Source organism: Vulpes vulpes, chromosome 12 (assembly GCF_048418805.1).
Source record: "Vulpes vulpes isolate BD-2025 chromosome 12, VulVul3, whole genome shotgun sequence".
Taxonomy (NCBI): Eukaryota; Metazoa; Chordata; class Mammalia; order Carnivora; family Canidae; genus Vulpes; species Vulpes vulpes.
The window spans coordinates 8106976-8122916 of NC_132791.1; the positions used below are offsets into that span (position 1 = coordinate 8106976).

Sequence of the window (15941 nt, forward strand, 5' to 3'; positions counted from 1 at the left end):
CATCCTAAAGTGTTGTTATTCTTGGTGGCCAATAAACCTCTCATGACTTTCGACCTCAAAGAATATGTTCTTAACAGACATTTACTCACTCATTCAGCTCATATTTGATAACTACTATGACCAAGGTATAGGGCTAGGATATACTGGGGACCAAAATTCTGAAGCCCTACGTAGTATAGTAGAAAGAACTCTCAATTAGAGACAGATCTCTTGAGTTAGAGCTTGGGTCATAGTGGAATATTTCTGCCCTGTGGCAGGTCACTTGATCTCTCTGAGCCTGAGTTTTCCTATCTGTTATTAAAGCATAATAATACCTCAGAGAATTGTTATGATGAAGATTAGAACCAAACAAGCAAAGAAACATTTATTGAGCTCTTGCTCTTTGCCAAGTTCTTAACATATTTGAAGGAGAGTTTATAAAATTCTACACAAAAATATGTTACTATCAAGGAGGTAAAAATATGGGGCACCTTTGGCTCAGTGGTTGAGCAGCTGCCTTTGGCTCAGGTCGTGATCCTGAGGTCCTGGGATCGAGTCCTGCATCGGGCTCCTCTCAGGGAGCCTGCTTTTCCTTCTTCCTATATCTCTGCCTCTGTGTGTGTCTCTCATGAATTAATTAATAAAATCTTTTTTAAAAATAAAGGAGGTAAAGATAAAGGGCAAAAAAGCATATACCTAGTTTATAATATTAAAATTTGTGAGAAAAATTTCATCATAAAAAAAAGGAAAAGATCAGAGATTAAGGAACTTGGCTGGGAAGCTTGAGTTGGGCTTGAAAGTGGGTGGGTATTTGGACCTCTAGAAATGACCTCTAGAGAAGGGTACATAGACAGTGGTTATGATATGAATGGGAGCAAAGAGAAGAAAAGAGAGCAAAGAGAGTATGCAAAGAACAGTAGTACTTTAACAGGAGTATAGAGTAGATGAAGGTCGGCAGGAGCTGAAAAAGTCTGGAGCCAGATCACAAAGAGACCTAAAGGCCAAACTCGTCTGTCTGGACTTGATACCTTAAGTAATGAAGAGTTGTGCAAAATGTATGCCAAAACTTTGGCATAAGACTGACCTGGATTTGTTTTTTTTTGTTTGTTTGTTTTTTTTTTTTTTTTAATTTTATGATAGTCACAGAGAGAGAGAGAGGCAGAGACATAGGCAGAGGGAGAAGCAGGCTCCATGCACCGGGAGCCGGATGTGGGATTCGATCCCGGGTCTCCAGGATCGCGCCCTGGGCCAAAGGCAGGCGCCAAACCGCTGTGCCACCCAGGGATCCCCCTGGATTTGAATCTGCTCCTCACATCCTAGCTATAGTTTTGAGCAACACACTTAACCTCTGTAAGCCTGAGTTTCTCATCTATATGATGGAGATACTAATCAAGTTCCTAAGCAAGTTCCTAACCTAAGTCAAGTTCCAAGCATAGTATCTTGTAAACAAAATATGCTTGATGTGGCATAGTTATTATGTATAGGCAATGGTTGATTACTAAAGAACTTTGATGAGAGTAGTTGACATAACCTAAATTCTACAGCACAATGCAGACTAGATTAGAGGCTGGGAGATTAGTTAGGAGAAAATTATAGGAGTCCTAGGGGATACAGATAAGTTAAAAAACAGAAGGATCAAAATAAGAGTTTTAAAGAATATTTTATTTATTTATTTTTAAAAGATTTTATTTATTTATTCATGAGTGACAGAGAGAGTTAGAGACATAGGCAGAGGGAGAAGCAGGCTCCATGCAGGGAGTATGATGTAAGACTTCATCCCGGGACTGCTGGATTACACCCTGAGCCAAAGGCAAATGCTCAACTGCTGAGCCACCCAGGAATCCTTTTAAAGAATATTTTAAGACAATATAATTAAGTGCCTTTTAGACACAGAGAGAACCTGTTGTAGGGGATAGAATGAAGATCCATGGGAGGAAATAACCTGTGAACTAAATTCTGGAGGTGGTAAGTGGGGATGAGATAAAAAATCCAGAGAGAACAGTACCCTTTGCCTGATTTCTTATCTGTGTTATTCTGTGATACAGAATGCATTATTGTCAGCATCTTAAATAGTTTGGAAAATAGGGTAGGGCATAAATATTGGAAGAGGTTAGTCTTGGAAAGAAAGAAGAACATTTTTCCACAAAAAGAAGGGAAAAAATGCCAAATAAGACTATATGGACATTTTGATATAAAAAGAGAAAAGTGAGGGAACACAACTTCTCACTCAAGAAAGTGAAGTTATTTCCAGGGAATGGGGCAAGTTATATATGTATGACTAGGAGAGTGTGGATATAGTTTAGTCTTTAACCTTAAGATCAAGATTTCTCAACCTTGGTACTATTGATATTTTGGGCTGATAATTCTTATTTAAGGGTGGCGGTAGACTTTCCTCTTAATTTTAGGATGTTCATACCGGGATCCTGGCTTCTGCTAATTAGATGCCAGTAGCAACCCGTCCCCCAATTACAACAACCAAAAATGTCTCCAGATATCCCAAATGCCCTCTGGGAGGCAAAACACTTCAAATGAGAACCACTGGTCAAGCTGTTGGAATATCACAAGGGGCCTAAAGACATTGTCTTGAGACTCTTATTTCTTTTTTTTTTTAAAGATTTTACTTATTTATTCATGAGAGACACAGGGGGAGAGAGAGAGAGAGAGAGAGAGAGAGAGGCAGAGAGAGGCAGAGAGAGGCAGAGGGAGAAGCAGGCTCCATGCAGGGAGCCAGACATGGGACTCGATCCCAGGTCTCCAGGATCACACCCTGCGGTGAAGGTGGTGCTAAACCGCTGAGCCACCCGGGCTTCCCAAGACTCTTATTTCTAATATTCAGAACATTGCTGGCACATACAGACTCTCTCATTCATATATATATATATATATATTTAATACATATGTGAATATTCATACGTATATACATATGAAATATATATATATAGATAATTAGCATTGAAGGACCAGCTGAAGCTGCATAGCATATATTTGTAGTGGAACCAATAAACCTTTTATGGTTTTATTATTTCCCCCCCCCAAATTACAGAGAATCCAGGTGTAGAATAGGTGGGAGAGATCAGGAAGCTAGAAGCTAAAGAAAAAGATATTTAAAAGAGAAGGAAGGTGCTCAATAGTGTTAGATATTATTGCTTCTGGCTACTTTCTTTTTTTTTTCCTGTAAGAAACAATACAAGTTGCTAACCTACTATGTTTGTACATACCATAGTAGGTGTTCAAAAGTTATTTGTTAAATTAGTTTACATTATGAGGTACAAGATTGGGTCTAAATTCAAAATATGAAGTTGTCAGAATTGCTGTTTATAAAGCAACATTAAGACTTCTTTTGGAGAGAAAAAGAGAAATAGTTGTCCCGTCTTGTATAAGGATGATATTGGCTCCCATGGATATTTGTGATTTTTTATAACTTATTATAGCTTCAATTTGCAGTTTAGACCTTAGGAAGTTATTTATTTTATAAGTTGGTTCATTTTCCATTCGGTACACAGTGGTTCTGTTATGCTTTTGCGATTCAAACAGCTAGATTTCCCATAGGTATGGTTAATCTGGTGAAATAACTAATCTGGTGAGATATCTATTCAATTATTCTTTATCTCTACAATTTATTTGTTAAAACAATAAAGAATTATTTCCTTTTTAAGCTCCTGTAACTCTTATGACATCAATTTCCTCAGGGAACAACTAGTTTTTTATATGAATGTCTTATTTCTCCTGCCACATTGACAGAATAGAATCATATGCTCTCCCCAAATAGTGTAATTCCTTGCACATAATATGTGCTAAAAATAATTGATAGATAGGGGCAACTGCAGGATTAGCCGATTAAGCATCCAACTCTTGATTTCAGCCTAAGTCATGATCTCAGAGTCATGAGATCGAGCCCTGGGTGCTGCGCTTTGTGCTGAGTGTGGAGCCTGCTTAAAATTCTCTCTCCCTCTGCTCCTCCCTTGCTAAAAAACTGATAGATTAAACCAATGAGTGAACAATTACACCTCACTGGGTGGAAGTCGAAAGACCTATATTCTTATCTCACCTATGTAATTTTTTTTACAAATGCCTTAATTTCACTGGAGCATAAAATATGAGAAGCTTTAGAGTGAATGTTACTCAGAGAAATTTTTTATTAAAGTGTAGTTAGCCCTTCCATTTTTCAGAAGGAAATGGACACTCAAGTATAACTGTTCATTCCAGCCTAAGGCTTCTTTAGGGGAACAGAGTCAAGTCCAAACACAGATAATGTTTTTATCCTAGCCAGAAGCTTAGCTTAGGTACATTTTTTTAACGTGTGTATAAGATACAATAAACATTTAAGGTATGAGATGACTCATAATCAGAAAAATGTTTAGGGGTTCAACATGTGGAAAAGAGAAAACTGATAGTGTTTTTAGGGACAAATGTTGCAAAAATAGGGTACGAAACATTTGGCTTCTGTATTTGAAGAAAAGGTAAACTACATGAATATGAAATATTAGGTTTTCCTTGTATACTGGTGAAAATTTCTTTACATGCTGATGCTACCACAGCTTGTTTCTAGTGTTATTATCTAGTTTAATTAGATTAATTATGTTGTGCCAAAATGTTTGCTCTCAATCTACTGATGTAGAATCATTCCTTACTGATCAAAAGATAGTATGTGACTACACCCGTAAATTAACAACCACAACACAAGTTACTTATGCAACACATTTGCGCAATATTATTTCATTCCATATATCCAGATTTTCTGCATAATCTGGTTCAGACCAATCTGCAACTCCATCTCAAATTGACTATAAGCCGTATTTATGCCATGTTTGCTTTGGCTGATGTGTGTTGGTGTGTGTAATATTTTATACACATTAATGGTCCTGCAAAAACACTGAACATCTACATTTAACAGAAAATGCAAAAAAATATTTGATTATTTCAGAATGACCTAGTGCCAAATTTCAAGTAGTGAATTAAATATCTATTTGAGAGATTACTCTAAATGTTTAGAGATAAAACATTGTGCTAGTGTATACAAAGCATATAAAGATAATTAAGACATGGTGCATAGCCCACCTTCTTAATAAGACAGCAATCTGGTAGAAGCAGGCATGAATAAAACAATTATAAAGCACGAAAACTGTCCAAAGTGGGACACTGAGAAAAGTTGTAAGAGTGCCAAACAGGTAACAACTAATTCTAAGATTATCAGTGGGAGGAGTAAACATTTGAACTGAACCCTGTAGAATAAACAGGTTCTGAACATGTGATCAGGATATACATAAAACAGCAGGAACAAAGACTTGCAAGTCGAAGAATCTGGGAGATGTTCAAAGAATGGCTAATGGTGCAGGGTTCCAAAGTAAATGGGGTGGAATAATTGTTACATGCTAAGAATTTCAGATTTTATCCTGTATGTGATAAATTACAAAGTTTGAGCAGGGGAGTGATATTCTCAATTAGTTGTTTTGGAAATATCGTCCTGGCATCAGTATACAGAATTGTTTGAAGAAAAGAAAAAAAAAAATCAGAACATCAGACAAGAATTCATGAGCTTCTCAAAGGCTAAGATCTGTTTCCATTATTTTTGCATTTTCAATGCCTAATATTGTGTTTGGCACAAAGTATGTTCTCAGTAAATATTAAGCATTATTACTCTGTCCTCTACAGTACAGCATGTGAATACAATAATGAAGCTTATTATTATTAGAAGAGATTTCCATGAATGTATGGAATTGATCTGGATATCAGAGGGTTTTTCCAGTTTCCTTTATGGCTCTTCAGCTTCGTTTATATTCAAGTGTGTTAAGGGAACCTGGGTGGCTCAGCTCAGGCAGTTAAGTGTCTGATTCTTGATTTCAGCTTGCTCGTGATCTGTGTTGTAAGATGGAGGCTCACACCAGGCTATACACTCAGTGTGGAGTCTCCATGGGATTGTCTTTCTCCCTCTGCTGCTCCTCGTGTGTCCTCTCTTTCCCTCTCTCTCTCATTCTCTAAAATAAATAAATAAAATCTTTATATTCAAGTGTGTTTAAATTGACTTCCACCTAGATACAAAATAATAATGTAAGTAATGGTGAATTAAAATTTATAGACATATAAAGAAAGCTACTTTTAGAAATTTCCAAAGAGAAGCAGGAGGAAAATCTTTGTTAAATATATGGCTAAGAGTAAATATTCCTTTTAAAGAATCTATGGCCACCCTAAAAGCATGGACTCTGAGCCAGACTACCTGGGTCTACAATTCTGTTCCATACTTTCTAGTTGTTTAATCTTGGGCAAGACATTTAAGTTCTCAATGTTTCAGTTTTCTTACCTGTAATATAGTATCCAGTTTATAAGTAGTTGTAAAGTGTTTAGAATAGTGCTTGGCACATAGTAAGTGCTCAATAAAAGTTAGCTATTTTTAAATTATTATTCTTGCATGGAAGAAACTTTTTTTAAAATTTTTATTTATTTATGATAGCCAGACACACACAGAGAGAGGCAGAGACACAGGCAGAGGGAGAAGCAGGCTCCATGCACCGGGAGCCCCATGTGGGATTCGATCCCGGGTCTCCAGGATCGCGCCCTGGGCCAAAGGCAGGCGCCAAACCGCTGCGCCACCCAAGGATCCCCTAGAAACTATTATATATTTCTCAAAATCTGTTCTTTCCTTCTTATTTTAATAATAGAATATCCAAGTTGTAACTATGCACTTGACTATTCAGAATAAACAATGAATCTTCTAGCCTTTACTACAGCTAAGAGTGACCAGGTGACTACGGCATAACCAACGAGATATAAGCAAGCAGAAGTGTCATGTGGCAACTTAAGGGAACCTTCCTTGAGAGTCAACTAGATACTTACCAGATATTCAAAATTAATTAATAATGAAGCTGCTAATGGTTGGTAAGGACACAAAGCAACAGGAACTCTCAAACAGTGCTGGTAGGAGTGTAAATTGGTATAATCACTTTGGAAAACAGTTTGCTATTATTGAATAAGTGTGATGATATGCATACTCAATAATCTAGAAATTCATTCCTAAAATTATATTGCAGAAAAATGTATATGTATAAGTAGGACATATGTACAAGGATATTGATAGCAGCATTATATCATTTGGAATAATCCAAAGGTCCATCAACAATAGAATGGATAAATCAATTGAGATATATTTATATGATGGTATAGTCAGCAATGAAATTAACATACATACAACTGGCATCCAGTGAATAGAAACAAAAACCAAACTAACACAAACAGTAACATTTAAAAATAAGCAAAACTGTATCATTTAGAAATGCATACTTGGGTGAAACTAAAGAAAAGCAAAGCAGTGATTACCATAAAGTCAGGATTATAGTAATCTCTAGGTCTAGGGGGAGAATTCCTCAAGGGAGAGTTGTGATTAGAAAAGGGAACACAGCTTCTGAAATTCTTGCAATGCTGCTTTCTTTACTTTGAGTGGAGGTTGCATGGATGTTTCTTTAAAGTCATTTTTTAAGCTATAAATTGTCTTATGCATTTTTCTATATGAACATTATATTTCATAATTTTAATTCCAGATATATAAAGAAGCATTGTGCCCTTGGCCTCTCCTCTTTTTCATTCCTTGCTCTGTCTTGCTGCCTGAAACATAAATACTGAGACCATGAGACGGAGGACCATGAGACAGAGGGCCACAATACACGAATATGAGAGCAATGAGCTGGATAGTTAAGTCCCTGAGGACTTTGTTGGGCACAGCTGCCATATCAGACCTGAACCTTTTAGTTCTGTACCTCCTTTGTGTGACAGAGAAATAAACTTTATGTGCTTGGAAATTTTCTGTTATTTAAATAGTCAAATCTGATATTAACTAACGTACCTATACACAAGATCTCCACAAGACAACCTAATGAATGGAAAAATCCCCTGATCTTGTACACACACATACACACACACACAAATTAGGCAATTAATAGGATTCACAGAAGAAGAAATCCAAAGGGCTTATGAACATCTAAAAAGTGTTTAATCTCAGCAGTAATCAGAAAAATGCAATTGAAAACAATAATGAGAGCATTTTTCTTGTCAGACTAGCAAACATTTTTAAAGAGCAAAACATTCATTTCTGTTGAGTATTCTGGAAAATGATCTCTCAGGCATTTTTAACATAACTTGCTATAAACTTTTGGAAGGTAAATCGGCGCTATTAAATTTGAAAAGCTCTTACTATTTAAGGCAGCAAAGCAACACATTCATACCATAGGAATAACAGCAATAATATTCAAAACTCTATGAGAATTCTTGTTGTCATATTATTTGTCAAGGTAAAAAAAAAAAACCTGAAAACAATCTATTAAATCTATCAGTAGCAGAATTTTTTGAGTAAGTTACGGCATATCTTTACTATGAAATATTATGCAGCTGTTAAAAATGAGTTAAATCTATATATGTTTATCTGGAAGGTTGTTCATGATGTATTGTTTACTGTAGAAAATAAATCACTCATTTTTATGTAACTGGCCAAACCCTTTTGTATGTGCATGTCCATATAAATTTGTATGAACATATAAGGAGGTATGAAAAGACAATACCCCTGGGTGGGGGATGGGGTAACTGGATGATGGGCATCAAGGAGGGCACTTAATGTAATGAACACCGGGTATTACATGCAACTGAAGAATCACTAAGCTCTACCTCTGAAACTAACACCACAATATGTTAATTAATTGACCTTAAAGTTTAAAAATTAAATTTTACAAAGACACACCCCAGATTGTTAACACTGGTTATGTGGGAATAAGCTTAGTAATAGAGATTACGTTTCCTGCGTTCATTTTAGGAATGGTTTTACTGGTTACAGGGAGTCTAAATGTGTTAACTTCTGTTAATTTTTACAAAATCATTTAATTTCGAATTAGTTTTTTTAAATTTTTTTATTTATTTATGATAGTCACACACACGGGGGGGGGGGGGGGGGGGGCAGAGGGAGAAGCAGGCTCCATGCACCGGGAGCCCGACGTGGGATTCGATCCCGGGTCTCCAGGATCGCGCCCTGGGCCAAAGGCAGGCGCCAAACCGCTGCGCCACCCAGGGATCCCCAATTTCGAATTAGTTTTAATCCAAGAACACGCAGTCAGGTACCTCAAGGCCAGACGAACATCATCCTATTGATTACTGCCAAACATTAAATGCAGCCAACTGCACAAACCTGTACAAAATAGAATGAAGTCAGTAACTTGGGAGAATACTATCGCTCATCCACTGATCTTTCTTTCTTTTAAAGATTTTATTTATTTATTTATGAGACACACACACACACACACACACACAGAGGCAGAGGGAGAAGCAGGCTCCACACAGGGAGCCCGACGCGGGACTCGATCCCAGGTCTCCAGGATCACGCCCTGGGCCAAAGGCAGGCACTAAACCGCTGAGCCTCCACTGATGCTTCATAATTAGTATTTTGTTAATAATTAACTGGAAAGACACCCCTACGCTGGTAAAATAAATAATGCATGTCACTTCTTGCAAGATCGTGGGAAGAAATTCGATGCCGAGTTACGTCACGTAAAGGAAGGCGGCAGTTAAGAAACACAGAGACAACCCTTCTTCCCGATTCTCACACGAGCGTGTTTGCGAAGGGGCGGCCACGGGTCAAGGCGTACAGTACGCATGTCCCAACTCCAGCTATCTCGCCGCCCTCCTCTAACGCCCTTCCGCCGGCAAGACCAACACCTGAAACCGGCCTCCCCCTCCCTCTCGCTTCCCCGAGTCCCTGCACCTGGGGGCGGGTTCCCCCGTTTGCCTCCCGGAACGCTTCCGCCCCTGCTTCCCCGCTGGCCCCGTCCCGTTCCGCCAGGATTAAGCTAATAACCAACATTAGAAGCCCAGGCCCCCTTGCCCGGCCGGCCCAGCCTTTCATACCGGTTCCTTCTGGCTTCCCGCCACCTTCCCCACTGTCACTGTCCCCTCAGGGCCACCGAGGCTTCGCGCGTCGGCCACGCGAGGACGCCGAACGCCCCCGGCGCTGAGCCACCGCAGGCGGAAATGCCGGGAGCTCGAGGGGCGGGGCCTGGCCTGCGTGGCCAATGGGAGAGCTGAGCCCGCCCCCCCTGCGCCGGAGATCACGTGAGCAGTAGGCGGGAATTTTCTCAGGCGCCGACCGGTAGGTGGCGATTTGATCCCGGGGGAGCCGTCCTGAGGTGCTGAGGGGATGAGGGGAGGGGGGGTGTTCTATGAGCAGACGGGAAGAAGAGATCAGGCTGGCGTAGAGGATGGCAGCTCCAGAGTTTCTGGAAAACAGATTTGTGAGGGCGGCTTATGTGGCTCTCTGTGGGGCTGAGACCCCAGCGCCCGGGTCCGCGTAACCTGATGAGGCGGGAATAGGGAGAGTGCGGGGCGCAGAATGGCCCGGGGATCTCAACCCACTAACGCCGAGTTGTATGGAACAAACGATGTGAGGAAATGTGTGAGCCTGGCCTCCTCTGCGGTGTTTACATGGCTCAAGTGTGGTTTTTAGGCAAAGGAGTGAGGAAGGGGAGAAATCTCCTTAAGGGAAGCCAGCCCCCAAAATTCATTCGCTCCTATGTGTCTTAAATAATCTTGGAAATAATGTTCCATTATGGATACGTACACTTTAAATATGTAAAAGTTTTTAACTAAATTATGTGTCAGTAAAACTGGGTGGGAAAAAAAAAATCTGTACCTTAACTTCTCTGGCCTTCTGCATAAGGGCCTAACCTAATTTTTTTTTTTTAATTTTTATTTTTAAAAGACTTTATTTATTCATGAGAGACAGAGAGAGAGGCAGTCCCCTACTTCACTCCAAAGGGGCAACTACTTTAAATTATTTTAGTGGTTTCTTCTAGAAGTTACATCCCAAGTTTCTTTCTTTATTTTTATTTTTTATTTTTATTTTTTGGTTAAGATTTTATTTATTCATTCATGAGAGACACACAGAGAGGGACAGACACAGGCAGAAGCACGCTCCCTGAGGGGAGCCCGACGTGAGACTCGATCCCAGGACCCTGGGGTCACACCCTGGGCCAAAGGCAGACTGAGCCACCGGGCTGCCCTCTAACCTAATTATTTATATGCATTTCCATTTTGACCCTGATCAGGAGGTAGCACAGGATAAATAAAATCTCTAGAAGCAGATAAGGAAAAATATTTCAGGAATTGCTGCAATTCAAAAGTTGATTATTTTTAAAAGACTTTTCTCTTTAGCCATGATTTTGCTTGTCCACTCCCTTTGATTTTAGAAATAAGGCCGACTTATCTCTCTTCCTGTCCATCCACTATTATAAGATGGTTCAAATACCGGTAATCAATGAAGTAAACCTGATAGGTGAAAGGAATTCTATGAATATATATGATGTATAATATCTTATTTTACTATTATAGGTTCAGCATGAATTTAAATGATTAACTTCAACACAACAGTAATTATTGTTCAAAGTAGTTGATGAGAGTGACAAATCTGAAGTGAATGGAAATGTTAGGCTTCCCAAGAAAGGAAAATTTAAGATAAACACTGCTGACAATAACCGAATGGATTAAGTAGAGTTATTTTAAACTTTTTGAAATGACTTTTAGAATGAGGCACAATCAGATGATGTTTTAGGAAAGCACAGTATCAAAAAATGGAAATTCTAAATTAATATTTACCTCAAAGATTATTGATACACCGTATGGAGAAGGTATGGAGGTACAGTGATTAGGAAATATTTCCAGTGGGATCCCTGGGTGGCTCAGCGGTTGGACATCTGCCTTCAGCCCAAGGCGTGATCCCGGGGTCTTGGAATCAAGTCCCACGTCGGGCTCACTGCTGGAGCCTGCTTCTCCCTCTGCCTCTGCCTCTGTCTCTGCCTCTCTGTGTGTCTCTCATGGATAAATAAATACAATCTTAAAAAAAAAAAAATTAAAAAAAAATAAAATATTTCCAGAGAAGTAATCACCAGTAAGAAAATGCTATGTTAATCTTTAATTAAGATTGAACAAGGTCACCAACACTATATTGGTGTATTCCCCACATCTGTTGATACCACAGAACCTAGTAATATTAAAAATAATTCAGATAGCTTATTGGGTTTTTCACTGGAAAGCTTATGCAATATCCAAAATGTCTTCTGATTCATTAATCAAAGTAATTGTATTCCATAACCGTTTTGCTCTTAGTATTTTAAGACAGTAGTTGAGTAGTTAAGAATGTTCAGGCGATGATGACTGAAAATAGGAATAGATTCATAGCTAATTAATGTAGATGAGCTCTTAAGGTCTTCTGGTGCAGTACCTTCACCATAGACAAGGGAACAGGTAAACTTCAAACAAATATAAAATCATGAGGGACCCCTGGGTGGCTCAGCGATTGAGCATCTGCCTTTGGCTCAGGGCATGATCCCGGGTCCTGGGATCGAGTCCCACATCAGGCTCCTTCCAAAAAGCCTGCTTCTCCCTCTGCATGCGTCTCTGCCTCTCTCTGTGTCTCTCATGAATAAATAAATAAAATCTTTAAAAAAATTTTTTAAATAATAAAATAATAATGGAACTAAGGCAAAACATTTGGATTAAAATGTTTGTTTCACTCGCTAAGAACTTATTGACAAACTACTATGTGAAGACTTCTGGTTTACTTCTGAATCCCCCAAAACATTTTAAATAACTGATCAGAATACTAAGAACTATCTGATACACTGGACTCTGTCCTACAGTGACTCTTAGAAGCTGTAATTGCTCCAGTTCTCACATAAATGAGAACCATCTTGGACTCTTTCAGCATTTTAAATTTTACTTATTGCTAAATTTAAAAAAAATGTTTATTTACAATAGTTACCCATTTATCTAAGAATAATATGTCATTGTGGCTTTCTGAGCTAAGTATTAGGGAATTCTAACTTCAGCCTTTTTTCTTTTTTTAATATTACTGAATTATTTTTAATATTACTTTTTTAAAGTTTTTATTATTTTATTTTTCAGTAATCTCTACTCCCAACATGGCATTTGAACTCATGACCCCAAAATCAAGAATCACGTGTTCTTCCTACTTAGCCACTCCTGGCCTTTTTATTTTTTAAGTAAAATACTAGAATTTCCCAAATTCTTCTCCCCTGCTTCAGCACAGTTTTATCTATGGTCATGCTATTTAAAGACCCCTTAAGAAATATGGTTGCCCTGAGAAAACCACTGTACCAGTCTTGCAAATTCCTGCCTCTTTTGCAACAAAATGATCACAGTATGTATATATTTCAATCCACCAACCAGAAGTTATATGGATTAAACAATATATGAACTTATATCAAAAATAGATTAACAATTTTATATCAACATACATTATTTTCATATTAGATTTAAATCATAGTAACTAATGTTATTTTTAAAGTTAACTTTTTTATCATTTAGTGCCTTTTTAAAAATAAATGAACCAAAGTTTTGTGATTAAGAATGGTTTTCTACTCCTTGCTTTGCTATTTTGCCAACATTTAATTTTAATTTTTATATTTCCAGATACTGAAACTTGTACCACTTTCAAAGAAAGAAGACATGTTTTCAGCATTCAAATATTGTGCAATAGACTATTTATATGAGGTAGAGTGTTACTGGATCGCTAACTACTAAGAATTATGATATAAAAATATCTGCATTCACTATAAGATTATGATAATTGCAGTAGTTCTTAGATTAATCCTTAGTTTAATTAATTACTTTGACATTTATTTAAACTTTCTTCCCACTTCTATACCTTAAAAATGCCATTTTTAGAAGGTAATTATTGATAATGCAACATGCATTTGAAGTTGTCAGCAGAAAAAAAGGAAATTCTTGGCATATTTGGGCTGCTTTTATGAACATTCTTGAGTGATCTTCCTTGAAAAGAGTGGGGAGGGAGGGATCTTCATGAGGAAATAACAGTAACAGCATATATTGACCACTTACTATGAGTGAGATACATTGCTCTTTTGATGGATTGTGTCACTTGATCATCATAACTACTGCAAGAGTAAGATGCCATTGTTACACAGGTCTTACAGTTTTACAGGTTAGGAAACTCCTGTCTAGAGAACTTAAACAGCTTATAAAAAGCTGAAACTCCAGTACATTGTTAAGAAACTAATTGGGGTAATTGTCATACAACAATTCATTGTTCTTATGATCTTAATTGACAGGTTAAATTTTGATTTTCTTTATAATCTTGACCTCATTACTGGGAAGAAAAGTTTCTCCAATGTAACTAAAACTCTGTTACATTTTATAGAAAATAAGAAAGACATTTATATATCTTCAGGTTTTATTATTTCTTCCCAACTGTGGGAGGTAAATGTGTTATTATAACATATACATGGTAGGGAATCAGATGTCATTGTTAAACAAATATACTTATGAATATATTGGCCACTTCAAAATTCAAACATCCTTAAACTTTTATCCTTGTCCATGGTATCTTAGTTTCTTGTTCATAGATCACACCCCATGATATAGTACAAATGTGATACTAGTTGATGGCAAATCTTGTAAAAGTTGTAGAATTTTGTAAGGCTCATGAAAACAATGTTGAGGAACCACTCAAATAACAGGTAAAGCTATTGTCAAATGAAGACCTTGCAATATTAGATTAGTTACAGGTAAGAGGAAGAGAATGGTTTGAATATTAAAGGAGTTAGAAATGCCTTGGGAATATTTCGGTTAAATAGATTTTTAAAATATCTTCCCTGGGTGGCTCAGTGGTTGAGCATCTGCCTTTGGCTCAGGGCGTGATCCTGGAGACCCGGGATCAAGTCCCACGTCAGGCTTCCTGCATGGAGCCTGCTTCTCCCTCTGCCTGTGTCTCTGCCTGTCTCTCTCTCTGTGTCTCTCATGAATAAATAAATAAAATATTAAAATAAATAAATAAAATAAAATATCTTCTTTATAATCAAAGGTGAAGTAATAACTCTTCTCATGCATATCATTATATAATACAGTTTGTAGGAAAATTTTGATTAAAAAACAGTATGGTTACAAGCCAATTATAAACAAAATTTGTTAGATATAAAACTGAGTTCTTATAACTACTTCATTTTTTTAGATAAAGTATTTTTTTAAAAAAGATTTTATTTATTTATTCATAGAGACACAGCTACAGAGAGAGAGGCAGAGACACAGGCAGAGGGAGAAGCAGGCACCACGCAGGGAGCCCGATGCGGGACTCAATCCCGGGTCTCCAGGATCACGCCCTGGGCTGCAGGCAGCGCCAAACCGCTGCGCCACCAGGGCTGCCCTAGATAAAGTATTAATCAAACTTTTTTCCCCTTTTTGCTATGAATCTTTGGTCCTCATTTTATATAAATTACTTTAACTTTTCTTTCTTTGTACAATTTATTCTTGGATAGTTAAGACCTCTTATTTAATATGTATAACAGCTTCAGCAAACATAAACTAGTTTCCCAAGAAACTATCATTTGTCAAAATATATAGAATAACGAATTTTATGGGAAGTTGAGAGTCACTGAGGAAAAGCTTCATTAGAGGAGATATTGCTTAAGATGGACCTTGAAAGATTAAATAGGATTTTTTTTCTTGATAAATAAGGTTTTGATAATCTGAGAAGAATAGCAGGGCATTTTTCAGAGGCACATCATAGATGATGAGCTTGAAGAAATAGTTCTATTTGTTGATTTTTTTTAAGCTAGAAAATTATTTGCTGGTTGTCACAAGTTTAATAATGCAAAGACATAGAAAACAAAATTAAGACAGCTGTATTATACTGTTAAATGAAAAAAAGCATATTGCTAAATGGCATACTATATAAATGGTGTGATCTCACTTTCATCAAACGCGCACACACACACACACACACACACACACACACACACATTTTAGCCTAGCCTAGAAAAAAAGCCAGTGGAAAATAGGCCAAACTATTACCGATATTACTAGGGACCTTGACTTTCTCAGTTACATATTCTGTGTTATTTTATATTTTGTAATAAGTAGGTATTACCTTCAGATAAAAATAATATAAATTTAAAAGA

The 15941-nt window shown here is 37.5% G+C and overlaps 1 protein-coding gene across 2 annotated transcripts in view; it reads left to right on the forward strand.

Moving 5' to 3' along the window:
• The first annotated feature begins 10070 nt into the window (after positions 1-10070).
• Positions 10071-15941, forward strand: part of SHOC1 (shortage in chiasmata 1) — an 81991-nt gene continuing 76120 nt past the window's right edge. Inside the window, exons 1-2 of one of the 2 annotated variants that reach the window (XM_072731973.1) lie at positions 10071-10099; positions 13438-13518. In XM_072731973.1, coding sequence (XP_072588074.1) covers positions 13474-13518 — 45 coding nt within the window. In that variant the 5' untranslated portion in view covers positions 10071-10099; positions 13438-13473. The remainder of the gene's footprint in view (positions 10100-13437; positions 13519-15941) is intronic. The other variant, XM_072731974.1, reaches the window with a different exon arrangement.